We start from the raw sequence: 17,730 nt of genomic DNA, 5'->3' as shown, positions 1-17,730 counted from the left end.
ACACACACACACACACACACACACACACACACACAGATATATACAATACTTACACATTTGTGCACACACACACACACACACGATTATGTCCCTGCTGAGAACATCAAAAGCATGTTTATTGATTAGACATTAAGTAAAGTAGTGCAGATTATCTTTTTTTGTCTAAATCACATTTATTATTATTATTATTATTATTATTATTATTATTATTATTATTATTATTATTATTATTACCAGATTATATAATTAATTAAAAAAGCTAGAACTTTGACAACTGTATATACACTGTTTGATACTGGCAAGGTTTTTTTAAATTAATAATCATAACACAATAATAACTAAATGTACAGGTTTTGTGTTTTTATTAGTTCTCTTGATTCTTATTCATTCTCTCTCTCTCTCTCTCTCTCTCTCTCTCTCTCTCTCTCTCTCTCTCTCTCTCTCTCTCTCAGATAAATCCGTTTTAATTTTCCGATACAAATCAATACATAAATCCTTCTTTGGATCTCATTAACCTTATATACTATAGAACTAAAAGATGGACTTAAATGTCATTTAAATAGAGAGTGATGATCAGCCTGTCGGTTTAACCTTTACCTGAACACAGCAAAGGAAACGAAGGGTCATCGGAGACAGAAGCACAACAATCATTACCGTTCTCTCGCTCGTGTCCACTTGATGGTTCGATCCCGAAAAAAGTCTGTATGTGGGAGTTAAATCTGAGACAGAAAACAAACAGAGATACACACAAAAAATCAAGTGTTAGGGGAACTAAAAAAAATGTGCACTAAGTTATGGAATTATTTTTTAATATTTGTAGAGTTTACATTCATCAGTGCCAACACACAGAGTGACGATGGTGAGTTTTCTTAATGCCGTGGCTCATTTTCTACCTCAATGAACAGCAAATATTTTCATTTTCAATGAAAATTCAAATGATGTAAACTCCCTTTAGCCTGTTTCATTATTGGATCAGAATTTTTATGATGAGCCAAATTTCTTCTCATCCTCAGCAAAATATCGTCCTGTCAGCTGTGATACGTTTTCATATTCGGCTTATAGCTGACTTAAACACACACTCACTTCAAGTCCCAAAAACTTCAGGGCCCTTGTATATGAAAATTCTTAGAAAAGACTTGCTTAACATTCTTAGGATTGTGGTCGTTTCCCCGTGAAATTAAGGAGAAGATCCCAGAAAAGATAAAAGTTATTCATGAAGCATCTTAACCCTTAAAAGAGTGCTTAAGGTCAAAAAGTGTTAGACGTGAGGAGGACATTTAAGAGGCTTAAAGAGTTTCTTTATCAGAGGAGAAAATGGCTGAAAGGTGCAGAAGGAGCAGAAATGTGTTGTATACAATATTTAATAACGATAGTGAGTTAATAAGATGATACAGATTAGATCGTGTAGGGATTATTTTATTTTGTGACATCATATTTTAACAATTACATCAACACAGTACAGAAATGCCAGATATTCTGCTGCCATGTCATTTAGAGATACACCAACATCTCAGAAACAGCCAAAATTCTCTCATTTGGAGCTACGACATTTCTGTGCTGTTTCATAGGTGTTTACATGAACAAAATGTATTATTTTAAATTTAATTTGTTAGAACATCTCTAATATGATCGGTCACGAAGGGAATCCCTGCATGATATAGCCTTAAATATCTTAACATAGAGACAACGTAATGGCTTATAAGAGACCAGATTTTAAAAGCACACTTTTTTATTAGACAACCAATCACAGGCTTCAAAAGAATGTGGCATGCCTAGTAACAGGGTTAAGCCCCGCCTCCTCTCTAAGATAAATGTATTGTCCTTGCTCAGAGATGCTCCGAGTTCGGTCCTGAATCACTCTTAACATAAGATTCCTAGTTAGAAATGTTTAAGCTATATGAGGAGCTGTCTGAGGTCATTCTTTATGAAGACGGGACCTGGATTGGCAAAATTGCAAGCACATGATTCTTTAAATTACTTACAATGAAGACATGTATGTAATTAAGGTGCGTCAAGTGTAGTGTGTCATAGAAAGTAATCAAAGAGGCTTTGGCTTTAGTGCACTGTGATATCACATGATGTCTTGGCCCAAATCTGCAAAAAGTCTGTGTTAATGCTCCACTAAATATCAGGGAATTTGCTTGATTTTTCGTTCATTTCTGTGCTCACAAATCCTGGACTGCCTTTATATATATATATATATATATATATATATATATATATATATATATATATATATATATATATATACACACACACACACACACACACACACACACACACACACCAATCAGCTATTCCTTTACAACTGCTGACAGGTGACATTAACACCGAGCAACATATGGCTGGTCAAACTGTACATCTGTATATTGTTACACAAATATTATATGGTGTACATATAATATTTGTGTACATATAATATTGTTACACAAATATTATATGTACACCATTACTGGAACATATTTAATCAGAAATCATAACACATACTGATGGACTTTAACCACGTCTACCTACTAAACTTTAACACAGCTTCTGATGCGTCAGAGGAAGGATGGGAGGCTTCACTGTCCCTAGCTGGTATTTGTTATACGCTATGGGGCAGTCAGCTGGTGGGAGAGCAAGTATAAGGGAACCAACCTGGGGAGAAAAATTATCCATAATATAAATCCTCTGTACTCACATCGTGATCAAAATGTATCCCACATACATGACCACCAACAGCAAACTTTCCCACCTGCAAAGAAGAAGACGGTGTGAAAAGGTCCAATTCTGCTAATCACACCAACAACAATCAGCAGAAACACATCACACACTCACCATACGATCTTCCCATCATGGGTAATCTAGAGCAGAAAAAGAACAGAGTAAGATGACTAGAAATATTAGAGCACAAAAAGGAAGTCAAAGTGACATCACACAATGGTGTGTGTGTTCAAATGAGGTCTACAGATCTGATCAAACTGATGAAATGTGTGTATGTTTACTGAGATATTACTGAACACATGGAGTTCTGAATTTGTGTTTGCAGCAGAACTTACACCAATCAGTGCCACAACAGACAGCATGTATGTGACTGAGTCCCGAATCACAGCCCACCTCTTCAACAGCAGCACCTGACACCACACACACACACACACACACACACACACACACACACACACACACACACACACACACACACACAGACCAATTAATTCACATGATCATGAACAAAAACATGTGTATATAGATGCATAAATAAAAAAAAAATGGATAAAAACAAAGCAGACCAGAATGGAACAAGCCTAGACAACTGAATGGGAAAGAGATTCACCTCCTCTTCAATTCCTTTCTCTCCAAACTTTACTCTGGGACACAATTCAGTCCAAATTGGCAGGAAGGCTGTCTAGTCTAGACTGTCTAAAGAACCAAATTCTTTAAAAGTTATTTTGAAAGTTATTCTGACTTAAAATGACTAATTTTAACTTTTTTCTATGCGGGTAATAGTTCTGAAAAAGCTCTTCAGTGCCCCCTACTGGTGAAATACTCAAGTTCTGTTTAAGGAAGCACTGGATCAAATCTTTAAGGGTCTGTACTTACCATCACGTTGTTACATAGCAATTCAAGGAGCTGATTAATTAGTTGATGCTAATCTGTGCTAGCATGGCTATGAGCCTGAGTTAGGGAGAAGCTGCTATATTGTACTGATTATACAAATACTAAGAAATTAGTAGTAGTAGTAGCCTTTATTGTCACTGGTCACAAGTACCATGAAATTAGCCATCAACCTGTCCAACATACAATACATACAATATGACAAGGGGGGGACAGGACAGGAAGACAGGGAATTTGAAAAGAAATACAGCATAACATGAGGGAAGGGAGGAGAAAAAAAACAACCCCCAGACTATACTCCAGAGGAAGTACAGTGTGGGAACAGGAAAAACACCTCAGCAACATAAGCACATAAACAGTACGCCATAAACACACGACTTGCAACAGGGGAGGGGAGTGGGGGTGGAGGTCATCCAGCACAGGCAAGCAGCCATCAGGGCCTGCAGCCTTTATCTACGGCGCTGGTCACAGACCCGCTTGTCAGACTGGCGGTACGAAGCGGCGAAGGCGTGGGGTGGGGGTGGGGGGGTAAGTGCATATCTTTATATATGTGTGTGTGTGTGTGTGTGTGTGTGTGTGTGTGTGTGTGTGTGTGTGTGTGTGTGTGTAAAAGTGTAGGCCTGGAGAGTCGTCGCTCCCAGCATCCAATCTTGGTGCCTCAGTCCGCAAGATTGTCATAGCGATACACAGCAAATTGCCATGGAGACAACCTTGATTAGGTCCTAGAGAGAGTCAACAATTAACTAGACTAGAACACTGTTAACATTCACATTTAAAATCACATGTGCAGCTAAAGGAGTAAACACTTTATACAGAGACATGCAAAGCTGCAGAAATAAGGTTAACAAAAAAAATTTTCTCTTTCTGGACTTACGGCAGTCAATAGAAGAAAACCCTTCCACAAAAACACATCCTTCCCTGCAGCAACATGCATCAAACCAACAAACGGTGAAGTTTCTCCTCACACAAGCAGCAGTATTCCTGCACACCGTCCTGTCTCTGTTGTGTTTCGACTCCCGACATCACTCTGCCTCAGCGTACAACCTCCGTTTGATCTGACTGAGACTTTTTCACAGAAAGTGATCGTCACAATCACAATAATGGCAGCGATTTCTGTTTGAGGTTCATGTCGGGTGAAAGAACCACAACTAACAACCGCAGACAGACACACACAAAACACACAGACACACAGAAGAAGCACACACACACATGTCCAGCAGCAATCCCACACAGTCCAGTGATGAAGAGGATGTTGAAGTGTCTTGATCCAACGATGGTCTTTACTCCAACATCCGCCTGAGTGAAGAACTCACCTGCAAATGCATATTAGATCTAAAATGTGTTTTTAAATTAAGCTCTAAATCGCTATCATTTAACCAAGACACAGTTCCACAATGAGTAACATTACTGCATTTGTCTTCGTACAGTTTCTATTGTATTTTCATTCTGTTTGGTCTTCACGTCAGATGAAAGAACCGCAACTTAATTTAGGTAATAATGTAGAAATAAACTACATTGATATTGGTATTTTTATGTCACTTTGTAGAAGCCAACATTCTGTTTTCCAATTTTCTGTTTTTTGCTTAGACAAAAATTTAAAAGAGTAACTTGTGAATAGAAATGTTAGGAGTGGAGTAACTGCCATATCACATGTAACTGCCATACAACGTACACATGGTTATCCTCACTGTAACATAGCTGTAGTTTCTACAGCAAAATTTTACAGTAATTTCCTGTTTTAACATTTTTACATTTTTCAAAATGTAAAGTTTTTACTGTAGTTCACAATGCATTATTTGTAAAACAAAGTATTACAGCTGTTAACAGTATATTTTCATTTAAACTGTAATTGAATTTACAGGCAGGAGGTGTTGCCACTGTATATCATGTGTTTTCACAGTAATTCATTGTGAAATGGCATCATGGGATTGAGCGGGTGTATTTATGTTTGAAATGGACATGAACACCGAAGAGTCATCATTCAAAATTGTTGGTAAGTTCACGTAAATCATTAAAATATAGTAAAATATTAAACTAATATACACTATTTTGGTCATTTAAATAGTGATATCTGGTATAAGCGACTGCTATTTCAAACATAACAGATGTTATTAATTTGTATTTCACAACAGCGTGTCATTAAGACATGTAGCAAAATATAAAAGTTAATTGTGTACTTTATTTTAAATGTTACATTTGGTAGTTATGTGTCATTAACTTTAAAATGTTTGTTTCAGGCGGGAACGAGGCAGCAGAAAGCACGGGTCTTGGCTGGACTGCAAGGTGGTGAGACGAATCTTAAACGAACTTGAAGGTAAAAAACAATTAAAAACATTGTTCATGCTGTGCATTTTATCATGGATGCGTGCTAAAATGTTTTTAGAGCATTGCTGTTAATTGAACGCGAAACTAAGTGCTTGTTAAAGAAAACTAATTACAAATAAACGCGCACGTTATTTGCTGCCAGTTTAGAAAATAAGATATGGTTAGATGGTGCGAATTTCTAGTTTATTTCGGCAGGTTATACTTCTTACTAAGGGCACGTCAAGGTGTTTAACATAATACCCGCGTTATATCTGAGTTGAATGTGCAGCAGTTTGGTGACTGTGATTGCCTGATATTTCGACCAGAAACCTTTCATAACTGTAGCCCATATTATCATTTATTTTTAGTTCACTTTTTTCATGTAGTATCGTGTAATGGTGCTTGCTTAGTATGTTATTTTGTATGTTACGCTTTGTTAAACGTTGACGTTAAACGTTGTTTAGGAATGTTTGTTTCAGGCGCGAGGTATGTAGAGTTTAACATACTACTTGTGTCATACTTAAGTTAATGTGAAACAATTTGAAGCCTGTTGTTGCCTGTTATTTCGACTTGAAATATTTCATAACATTAGCCAACATAGTCAGATGTAATTAATTTTCCAGTTTGTAGTTCACTTTTTAACATGTACGTATAGGTGCTTGCAATGTTGTTTTAAACGTGAAATTTGGTTAGCTTGGAGTGTAATTAAGTTTAACATTCTTTTTCAGGCACGAGACAGCAGCGATCGCAACAGCTAACTTCATAGGACTGGTGGTGTGGGACAAATGAGAAAAGGTGAAAAACCCATTGTACACTGCCTTTTTTATGGATGGATGCTATATTTCACTATTGACTTTGCTATCGATAAAGTATTTTTAGACGTGTATCACTGTAAGTTGTCAGCATGAGAGCAGTACTATTATAGGCTTTACTCAGCATATGAAATACACAGTAATGTTCCAAACTGTTCCTTTACATGTGGTGTACCTGATTGCTCCTGTGCATTCAAAAAATTTTCAGCATTCAAGTCTCATCTATACAGAGACCATAGAGGGTATCAGAGGTATCATAGAAGTGTCAGATTTGACCAAACAGACACAGCATTGACTTGCCAAATTTAAGTTTGTCATTTCACATGTACAAGCCTGAAGGACTTCATTAGACATTTAAAAGACCATATAGATGAAGGCAGGGAGATAAAATGCCCTTTTAAGAGCTGTGAGAGGACATTTAGTGTTAAATCCACATTTGCGTCTCATGTCTCAAGAATACACAAAAACAGTAAACCTGAACATCTACACGAAACTGTTTTTGCAAACTCATCACAACATGAGTGTCAGCCCTCTACATCTCTTGATGACAGTTCAATTCAATTCAATTCAAGTTTATTTGTATAGCACTTTTTACAATAGACATTGTCTCAAAGCAGCTTTACAGAACATAAACACAGAGCAGAAGGTAAACATAATTAATGATAAAGGAATTAACGAATAATAAAAGAAATAAGAATTAACAGAATGAAAATTCTAGATTATTATTAGATGTATATAGTTCACAGTGTGTATGTATTTATTCCCCTATGAGCAAGTCTGAGGTGACTCAGGCAGCAGTGGCAAGGAAAAACTCCCTTAAATTGGTAAAGGAAGAAACCTTGAGAGGAACCGGACTCAAGGGGGAACCCATCCTCATATGGGTGACACTGGGGGTGTGATTGTAATATACAGTCAGTTAAATGTTGTATTGGTGTAAGGATCATGGACTTCGGATCTCCTGAGTACCACAGAGTCTAACTGGAGATGTCTCAGGATTCTTAGAGTCGGCCTCGGCTCAGTGGACGTCCAAAGGCTTCGTCCCACAAAGGATGTTGGGAGCTGGTACAGTGTCTGGATGCCTCGGGATGGGTACAAAGAGAGAAGCAGTGGAAAGGGATTAACATATCTGCCGTTCATAAAAATGTGCTGGTCTGATGTACTGGTGCATGATATTATGGGATGTATTATGTGTACGTCTGACTAAAGAGATGAGTTTTTAGATAGGGGAATGCTAGAATGCTGCTTCCTCACAACTCTTATCCAGGCATTGAAGGTCAGAAGGCCTGCACATGAGCAAAGAAAAACTGAGTGTCCTGCAAGTAATCTCACAAGCAGGTCAACCTATCCTGTCTTTTCATCCGGTCAAGAGCACTAAAGGAACAGGATAGATTCAAATCAAGAACATTAAATCAGAAGAGGTGACGATGACATAACATATAACACAGAAATACAATTTTACATGACAGAGAAGTCCTCGTTTTCTATTCCCTTAAGATTATGGTTACGTTATCAGCAAGCCTTACCATCCTGCTTATGTTTGCAGAAACACAGGGTACAAAAACAAGAAAACAAGAACACACTTATCACAGGTCAGCATGACCATAGTGGGGGGGAGAACACATTCATTTCGACATAGAAAGAGAAAGGTAGAAGGAAAATGAAATAAGCACAAAAATTAATTACCATAAAGAAAATTCATTTCAACACATTTAAACTGGGAAAGTGTATCTGCGCCCCGAACACTATCAGGAAGACTATTCCAAAGTTTGGGAGCTAAATAAGAAAACGCTCTACCACCTTTAGTAGACTTAGATATTCTGGGAACTAGCAGAAGTCCTGAGTTTTGTGATCTCAGAGAGCGTGAAGGATTGTAACGTGTTAGAAGACTAGTTAGATACATGGGAACTAAACCATTAAGAGCCTTGTACGTAAGTAGCAGCCGTTTGTAATCAGTTCTAAACTTAACAGGTAGCCAGTGTAGAGATGATAACATTGGGGTTATATGGTCATACTTTCTTGTCCTAGTGAGAACTCTGGCAGCTGCATTTTGGACTAACTGTAACCTATTTATTAAAGATGCAGGACAACCACCTAGTAATGCATTACAATAGTCCAGTCTAGAGGTCATGAAGGCATGAACTAGCTTCTCAGCATCAGATACAGACAGGATGTTTCTCAGCTTGGCAATGTTTCTAAGGTGAAGAAGGCTGTTTTGGTAGTATGAGTGATACGATTTTTAAAAGACAAGTTACTGTCTAATAAACACCAGGTCTTTTACTGTCGAGCTACTAGTAACAGTACATCCCTCTAAATGGGAGTTAAGTTGTGAGAGTTTCTGTGCATTGGTTTTTGGACCTATGAGTAGTATTTCTGTCTTATCGGAGTTTAACAATAGAAAGTTGCAGCTCATCCAGTCTTTTATCTCTCTAAGGCACTGAGTTAATTTGGACACTGTGGCTATTTCATCTGGTTTTGATGAGATATATAACTGTGTGTCATCAGCATAACAATGGAAACTAATCCCATGTCTTCTAATAATGTTCCCTAATGGAAGCATGTATATAGAGAAAAGCAGAGGTAGGTCCTAGAACTGATCCTTGAGGGACCCCATAATTAACTGGTAGTAAACTGGAGGATTCACCATTTAATTCTACAAAATGGTATCGATCAGACAGGTAGGATTTAAACCAACTTAAAGCCTGTCCATTAATACCTGTGTAATTTTGTAAGCGATCTAGAAGAATGTTGTGGTCTAGTGTCGAATGCAGCACTAAGGTCAAGTAGAACTAATAGTGACATACAGTCTTGGTCTGAAGCTAAGAACAAGTCGTTTGTAACTTTAACAAGTGCAGTTTCTGTGCTATGATGGGGCCTGAAACCTGACTGAAACTCTTCAAGGATGTTGCTCTCCTGTAAGAAGGAGCTCAGTTGAACAGACACAACCTTTTCAAGTATTTTAGACATAAACAGAAGGTGTGAGATAGTTCTGTAATTTGATAGTTCATTAGGATCTAAGTTAGGTTTTTTGATGAGTGGCCTAATAACTGCCAACATAAAAGACTTCGGGACGTAACCTAAAGATAACGAGGAGTTAATGATATTAAGAAGAGGCTCACCAGCTTTATGTAACACTTCTTTCAGTAGTTTAGTTGGGATGGGGTCTAGTGAACATGTTGTTAATGTAGCTGTAGTAATAATATGTTTTGTTGGAATCAACCCTCCCACTGGCACCAAGACAGCCACAACAGAGGTTGGAGGCAAAAAAGTGGAAAAGCCTCTGAGAAAAGAAACAAAACCATCAACCGTCATGTGTGCACTCTTCTCAGAAAACTAATGGACTTTGAATGGTTACACATGTAAGTTCTTGTTCATGTATTCTGTGAATGAACACTTGTGTTTCTAGATGTAGAAGTTATGTTATGTTCCAACACAGATTCAACAAGTTCTTAAATGTAATACAAAGCTTGTTTAGACGTTTTATAGATGCCATTGTTTTAGATATATTCAGGATTGAGTGGAAGATTTGCTGAAACAGCATTTGTGTGATTGTTTGAATGTACTTTGTCAGTTAATAAATGATCTTGAAGCAGCTTTGACTTTGGTTGCATTATTCTATAAATTACATTTTATTCAGATTTCATTATCATGTATATACAATACAGGAATATATTGGTAAATAATATATTACAGTGTAATGTAGTAAAAAATCTTTACAGCATTTTAATGTAAAACTATTACAATATTATTTTTATTTCTGCCTTCTTTAGCTAAAATTAATCACTAACAGTGTGTAAATACACCTGTAAACATACACAGCCCTGACTGAGGTAAAGTGTTAGCCGGATGCTAGTGCTAAAGCTAACTAGCATCATTTATGAACACAAACCTGGTGCTCCTTCACAGCTTCGCTCAAACACGGATATCGCTCGGATATCCATCTGTAAAATTTTGGAACCCCAATATTGCCGAGAAAAACAACAAAAAAGCGCGGACGTGAAGAGCTGCATCAACTTAGAAGGCTAGGTTGGCATTGCTGTGTTTGTGCTCGTGGTTACTCTTATGTTTGTTTTCCCACCCGTATTCAGACACGTCCCGCCTTCCTTCGTTTGGATTGTTTAAAACTATCTTATATCCCCACGATGATTGGACAGTACATTTAGCATCCAATACATTGCACAGAATTTGGGAATTTATGAAAACGGGTAGGACAAAAAACTACAGGCGATAATGGCTGTAGTCCTACCAATGATAATGTCTGTGTAGAATCTCTGACCAAATGACCCCAAAATGAGCTTAAAATATTACAGGATTTATGGTTCAATGTAAAAATAACACATGACACAGACTTTATGTATTTTAAACCTATCTGAAAAGAAGGTAATACATTTATTAGCAACTTTTTTTTTCTTTTCATTTATTTACAAATAAAATATTCCATAGACAGGAAAAGGTCAATCTTTTGTATGTACTGTATGAATGCGCTGGTGTATTTGGAGTTTACTCTGCTGCGTAAAACTCTTCCCACACTCCGAGCAGTAATACGGTCTCACTCCTGTATGAATGCGCTGGTGTGTTTGGAGTTTACTTTGTGTAATAAAACTCTTCCCACACTCCGAGCAGTGATACGGCCTCACTCCTGTATGAATGCGCTGGTGTATTTGGAGATCACGTTGTGTAATAAAAGTCTTCCCACACTCCGAGCAGTGATACGGCCTCACTCCTGTATGAATGCGCTGGTGTGTTTGGAGTTTACTTTGTGTAATAAAACTCTTCCCACACTCCAAGCAGTAATACGGTCTCACTCCTGTATGAATGCGCTGGTGTATTTGGAGATCACGTTGTGTAATAAAACTCTTCCCACACACCGAGCAGTGATACGGTCTCACTCCTGTATGAATGCGCTGGTGTATTTGGAGACTACTCTGCTGCGTAAAACTCTTCCCACACACCGAGCAGTGATACGGTCTCACTCCTGTATGAATGCGCTGGTGTATTTGGAGACTACTCTGCCGTGTAAAACTCTTCCCACACTCCGAGCAGTGATACGGTCTCACTCCTGTATGAATGTGCTGGTGTCTTTGGAGACTACTCAGCCGTGTAAAACTCTTCCCACACTCCGAGCAGTGATACGGTCTCACTCCTGTATGAATGATCTGGTGTCTTTGGAGACTACTCTGCTGCGTAAAAATCTTCCCACACTCCGAGCAGGGATACCCTCTCACTCCTGTATGAATGTGCTGGTGCCTTTGGAGTTTACTTTGTGTAATAAAACTCTTCTCACACTCCGAGCAGTGATACAGCGTCACTCCTGTATGAATGCGCTGGTGTATTTGGAGACTACTCTGCTGCGTAAAACTCTTCCCACACTCCGAGCAGTGATATGGCTTTTCTCCTGTAAGAATATGTTGGTGTGTTTAACCATGTTTAATGCATAACATGCACAGTAACACTTTATTTAGAGCCATTTAACTAGTTGCTTATTAGCATGAATATTTATAGAATATTGGCTATTTATTAGTACTTAATAAGCACATATGTTTATTACAATTATTTAACCTGACAGGAAAAATGTCTGAGATCAACTAAACGTCAGGATACTTTGATAATTAAAAACTACCTTCTGCCGCCGCCACGGGGGCAGATTTCTGTCTTCCCCTCCCTCGGAGCTCTCTCTCAGGCGGTGGTGGCCACACGGCTTGAGCTTCCTTCTGGGGCAGAGGTGGTTGCTGGGTATAAACATGGTGTGTTAGAAGCTTTGGATACAAATTCATGCTGAAAAATCCCCCCCATCCCGTTCTATATACAGCAACTACGCACTTACCCTTACTCCACACTATCCTCAGTAACGGTTATATCAGAGCAATCGGTGTAATCATCATGCGCTTTTTTACGGCTTGTCGCTCCAGCCATCTTGTATCATCACGGATGCACACAACTGGTGCGCAGATGCGCATGCGCCCCCAAAATGAAAAATGTGCGCTGTTAATATGCTCTAAACGCTCATGTGCGTACCAACGTCGTTGACGGGCGTTAATGCACAGTTGCCATTTTAGATCGATTTAGATTGAGGTTAATACTGTGAGAGAGGTCCAAAAAACAGCAAACTTTAAGTAGCTTCTTTGGCATTCCACCACCTCAGAAGATGTAAATGTCGGTACGTGCAGCGGCATTTTACCGAATCTACGGCAAATGGTTGCGATAGGGAAACCGTTTGCCAGAATATACCCTGACCGGATTCCCTTGTGCATGTTCTGTGCACGGCACACACCCTTGAGAACTGCGCGAAATCAGCTGATCGGGGGGGGGGGGGGGTGACGTTTAATAGATCCGTTGTCAATCTATTACAGTTGTATTTATTCAGAGGTGGAGCAAAAAATATACAAGTGACTCCACTATAGAGAATGGATGCGTTTAAAGCAAGCAGGAAAGCGACTGGCAGCATCTTCTGTGTGTGACTTGGTCAAGAAGATAGTTAATACGAGCGATCCAGATTGTTACTGCAACATTTACAAGATTCTTAAATTGTCCCTTACACTTCCTCTGAGCAGTGCTGCTTGTGAGAGGGGTTTCTCGCACCTCAATATAATAAAAAACAAGTACAGATCCCGTCTGTCACATACCCATCTTTCAGTCCATTGAATGAACAATTCACTTGTCAAAGATCAGTACAGATACATTTGACCCAAAGCCAGCAGTAGAACTATGGATGCAGACAGCCCATCGCAGACTTAAATAGGGAGGTGCAACCACTTCCACTGCCCAGGAGGCTGTAAGTTTGTCCTGTACTACAGTTGAAATTGAGGACATAAGGAGGGCAGTGAGGAAGATGATGTTTAGTTTTGCTGCACAAAGGGTGAGTACCAGTTCCATTCTCCAAGTGCTCTCCTGAGAACCTGGCTAAAAAATTTGTGCGCATCCCTGTGTATCATACACAATAACACACGAAAAGTCTTCTCATCGCTTGTGCATTTTTAAGGTGGTCGATCTACACCGTGATTTTTCTATACGACCATAGCATGAATTTCAACCAATAACACCTAATATTAATTTACACCTTTTATAGAACATAATGTTCTAAAAAACTGTTTTGTTGAGGTTGTGAGGGTAAAAAAATAAATCACTTATTAACACAAGCACAATGTTTATGAATAACAAAAAAAATATATAAATAAAAATTTTAATTTAAAAGCTTGTGTTTGTCTAAAGCACTTTTCCTGATGCACACCCAGAAACAGAAACTTTAACAATCAATATTAGTTTAAAACGATATAAATGCTGCATCCTTACCTCGCCTCGGGCCCCAGTCTCTCTGCCACGTGATTTTCCTCTCGCGCGCCCGGACATACCGTCTACTGATTTCACACCGTGTCTAATTCCCACTGAACTGTAAATGAAATGAATGACTTCCGGTTTATCGGCGGTCGTTTGTCGTGTGCAGTGTGAAGGCCGCTTTACTGTTCATCTAATAAACCTCATTTCACTACTGAAGTATTACTGTGTCCTTCAGTTATTTAGTACATCAAAATTAAATTGCTGATCCAAAACACCCAAATATGTATAAATGAAAATTGTTAGGGGTTCCTAAACTTTTGCATACGACTGTAAACCTACAACGAATCAAATAATCAACAAATAATACAAAACCTTCTCCAATACGCCCAGGTCCAAACCCTACTGCTCCACCCCTAACCGCCTCGTGCACTTATATAACGGTTAGCACGTTTTTTAACGTTTTTTTAATGTAATAATTTTAAATTTCCTTTTTTTTTAAACATATGTCGAAAAACAATTGTAAGCAATGATAGATAGATAGATAGATAGATAGATAGATAGATAGATAGATAGATAGATAGATAGATAAACAAATAAAAGAGAAGAGACTGAAAACACAACATCCATCACGTATTTATTAGGAAACGATGCTAACATCGTTAGCATAAAGAAATGTGTTGTGTTTAATCGTGAAGGGACGAAACTACAAGTCGTGCAACATTAAAAGAAGAAAAAAACATTGTATGTTCAAGTAATTCGTGTAATTCGCGCTTTTTAAAATATCCCTTACGCTGTAAAACACTTTATTATACGATTATAATGCTCGTTCGTTCGTTCCAGTTACTGCACTTAACTATTTCATTAACATTAGTTTAAATTCGTATACAGTTGTAAATATAAGGATTAAAGTCACATTTTTATTACACTTACCTCACCTTTATCGTCCAGAGCGACCTACGACATGCACCGTCCTCTTAACCACAATGTATCCATCCGGAAGGACACTGTCGCTACTCTATCCGTACAGCAACACGATCGGTTCCGCGCATGTGCGAAATGACGTCACTTCCTGTCATCGCCGACCCGCAGTTTCGGAAATTAACGCTATCCTTACCGCTGTCATAGCGCTTTATTTGTATTTCTCGTTTAATGTCTGTTTTGTGTGCAAGTTTGTTTACTCTAACGTGTTTTATGGTATTGTTGTCCTGAGCAATCACTAATAATATATTAAATGTTTAAGGTTAATATGTGACACAAAATTAAACTATAGTTTACATGTTACACATGATTTGGGAAATACAGATGTGTGTGTTTACATTTACAAACACAGGACTAAACTGATTTATTCAACTGATTTATTCATAAATTAATTTGTTCACTCCCTCCCTAACCCCCCTCCCTCACTCCCTCCCTCACTCACGGAACATGGCATTGACATTTAAGCCTTTTTATCAATGCAGTAGGACAAAAATGTTTCCATGTCATTTTGAAAAATAAACATAAAGTCATCCTTTGCCTCAGAGAATTCATCACACATGACCCTGTTGAGGGCAATTTTTATTTATTTTTTTTTTATTTTCCGGGAGGGAGGGAACAAATTAATTTATGAATAAATCAGTTGAATAAATCAGTTTAGTCCTGTGTTTTTGTAAATGTAAACATCTGTATTTCCCAAATTATGTGTAACATGTAAACTATAGTTTAATTTTGTGTCACATATTAACCTTAAAAATTGTATATATTATTTTAGTGACTGCTCAGGACAACAATACCATAAAAACAAGTTAGAGTAAACAAACTTGCACACAAAACAGACTATATATATAATTTCAAAATCTGAAATTATATATATTTACATGAACTTAAATAGTGAGTAAAAGAAAAGAGAAAAAAATTAAATAAAGGTAAATATTAGAGGCAGTATCACAATAAATTGAATGATGTCAATAAGTAAAGCAGCTTCATAGCACTCTGACCTTTCATCTTACTGAGGGCTTTGGAAAAACTTTTTAAGTCATTTTTGAATATAATAAGTAGTGGGGGGGAATTAAAGAACCTACATTTATGAATAAAATATTTTGCTAATATTACAATGTTATTTAGCAAAAAAGAATTAGCACAGCAGTCTTTAGGTACTCCAAATAAAATATGATGTAAAGAAAATACAAAACTATCAACAACCACCTTTTTTTCTGTCAACCAGTCCTGAACTGATGTCCAGAAGAGTTTGGAGAAATTGCATAAGAGAAAGATATGATCCGTGTCTTCAGAATGGCTTTCACAAAGGAACAGGGGACAATTTCTATATTAAATTTCTGATTTAGGAATTTGTAAGAAGGATAAATCTCATTTAAGATTTTGAAGTGTATTTCTTTAGCTTTAGGAGGAACAGGAAATTTTAAATAAGCTGTTCTAAGATAAATCACAGTATTCTTCTCAAACATATGATCTGTTTTGTTTCTTTTAATTTGACAGGGGTAACAGGTTTTTAAAATGACCTGTCTTATATATTTATTAGAACAACTATCACTTTTAAATTGCATATCTCCAATATATAATGCTGGAAGAACAGGTTTAACTTCAGTATAAGAAAGATGGCATCTCATCAGCATTTTTATTCCAGAAGGTATTGCATTAACAACAGTGAAAAACTCTTTCGGGTGAAGGGCAAAGCCATGTTTCAAAGCATTATAGCCTAAAATGTTACCCTATTCATCCATTAGATCTCTCACTGACCATATATTCCTGTTTAACCAATTCCTATAGCATAAAGACCTGTTCTTGTGCAATATATATTTGTTGTTCCAAATTAAAGCATTATGAGGTGTAAAATTGTGTGTATGTGCCAATTTCCAAAATAAGAGTACTTGTTGGTGGAATGTTGATAGTTTCACTGGGAGTTTGGATAAATCAAAATCACATTTGAGAAAAAATTGAATTCCACCAAATTCCTGAAACAAAGCTGATGGAACTGTAAACCAAAAAAAAAAAATCTTCTTTACATAGAAACATTTTTAACCATTTAAGTTTTAACAAAATATTAATGTTTTCAAATTCTATTACATTCAAACCACCTTGTTCATAGGATTTTGTAGTGTCTGCCTTTTTTATATAATGGGCTTTGTGCTTCCAAATGAAATTATACATTTTTTGGGAACATATTTTAATGAAATTTGAGGGAGGAGCCAAAGAAAGAGCGGGATAAATCAGTCTTGATAAATATTCAGTCTTCGTTAGCAAAATTCGGCCAAAAATGGAAATGTCTCTTTGTAACCAGCAATTTAATATTCGGTTTCCTTTTTGCAAGTTATTATCAAAATTTTCTTTTGTACTTATTTTCTGGTCTTTGGTAACTGTAATACCTAGATATTTCACTTTGTCTTTTACCGGAATGTTATGAAAACAAGCACTATCACTCTGATGTAGAGCAAGGAGTTCACATTTGCTTAGATTCAACTGGAGTCCTGATGCTTCAGAAAAAACATTAACTAATGAAATAGCCAGAGGAATTTGGTCTTTGTTTTTTAAGAACAGTGTAGTATCGTCTGCCAATTGACTGATTGCTATACTTTTACCAAATACTTTTAATTTTTGTACCGTTTGATCATGAATAACTAAAGTAGACAACATATCCGCAGCCAAAATGAACAAAAGAGAGGACAGAGGGCATCCCTGCCTTATTCCACGACTAACAGGAAATCTTTGTGATGTACCATAAGGAAGAGAAACAGAACTGTTCATACCTTTA

At 37.3% G+C, this 17,730-nt stretch overlaps 2 protein-coding genes and 1 long non-coding RNA gene across 12 annotated transcripts in view; 1 reads left to right on the top strand and 2 right to left on the bottom strand.

Moving 5' to 3' along the window:
* LOC113647409 (sodium/potassium/calcium exchanger 4-like) overlaps positions 1-3,815 on the bottom strand; it is a 15,695-nt gene extending 11,880 nt beyond the window's left edge. For 2 of the 5 annotated variants that reach the window (XM_047820185.1, XM_047820186.1), the window contains exons 1-4: positions 3,039-3,809; positions 2,818-2,843; positions 2,681-2,734; positions 655-719 (exon numbers count right to left, since the gene is read on the bottom strand). The gene's annotated coding sequence lies outside the window, so the exon portion shown is untranslated. The other 3 variants (XM_047820181.1, XM_047820182.1, XM_047820183.1) reach the window with 3 other exon arrangements.
* LOC113647410 overlaps positions 1-7,372 on the top strand; it is a 17,243-nt gene extending 9,871 nt beyond the window's left edge. Inside the window, exons 2-4 of one of the 3 annotated variants that reach the window (XR_007144272.1) lie at positions 5,495-5,587; positions 5,832-5,908; positions 6,638-7,372. This is a non-coding gene — a long non-coding RNA (uncharacterized LOC113647410). Of the gene's footprint in view, positions 1-5,494; positions 5,588-5,831; positions 5,909-6,626 lie in introns of all 3 variants that reach the window. The other 2 variants (XR_007144273.1, XR_003441661.2) reach the window with 2 other exon arrangements.
* A 2,948-nt stretch (positions 7,373-10,320) lies between these two features.
* LOC113647431 (zinc finger protein 239-like) overlaps positions 10,321-17,730 on the bottom strand; it is a 52,757-nt gene continuing 45,347 nt past the window's right edge. For 2 of the 4 annotated variants that reach the window (XM_047819932.1, XM_047819931.1), the window contains exons 2-4: positions 13,998-14,094; positions 12,328-12,436; positions 10,321-12,102 (exon numbers count right to left, since the gene is read on the bottom strand). In XM_047819932.1, coding sequence (XP_047675888.1) covers positions 11,162-12,102; positions 12,328-12,436; positions 13,998-14,054 — 1,107 coding nt within the window. In that variant the 5' untranslated portion in view covers positions 14,055-14,094 and the 3' untranslated portion in view covers positions 10,321-11,161. Of the gene's footprint in view, positions 12,103-12,327; positions 12,437-13,997; positions 14,095-14,912; positions 15,082-17,730 lie in introns of those variants that run through there. The other 2 variants (XM_027154151.2, XM_027154150.2) reach the window with 2 other exon arrangements.

The sequence above is a fragment of the Tachysurus fulvidraco genome, chromosome 10 (assembly GCF_022655615.1).
Source record: "Tachysurus fulvidraco isolate hzauxx_2018 chromosome 10, HZAU_PFXX_2.0, whole genome shotgun sequence".
In the NCBI taxonomy this organism is placed as follows: domain Eukaryota; kingdom Metazoa; phylum Chordata; class Actinopteri; order Siluriformes; family Bagridae; genus Tachysurus; species Tachysurus fulvidraco.
The sequence above is the reverse complement of the archived record's forward strand: the minus strand, read 5'-3'. Positions and strand labels throughout refer to the sequence as shown.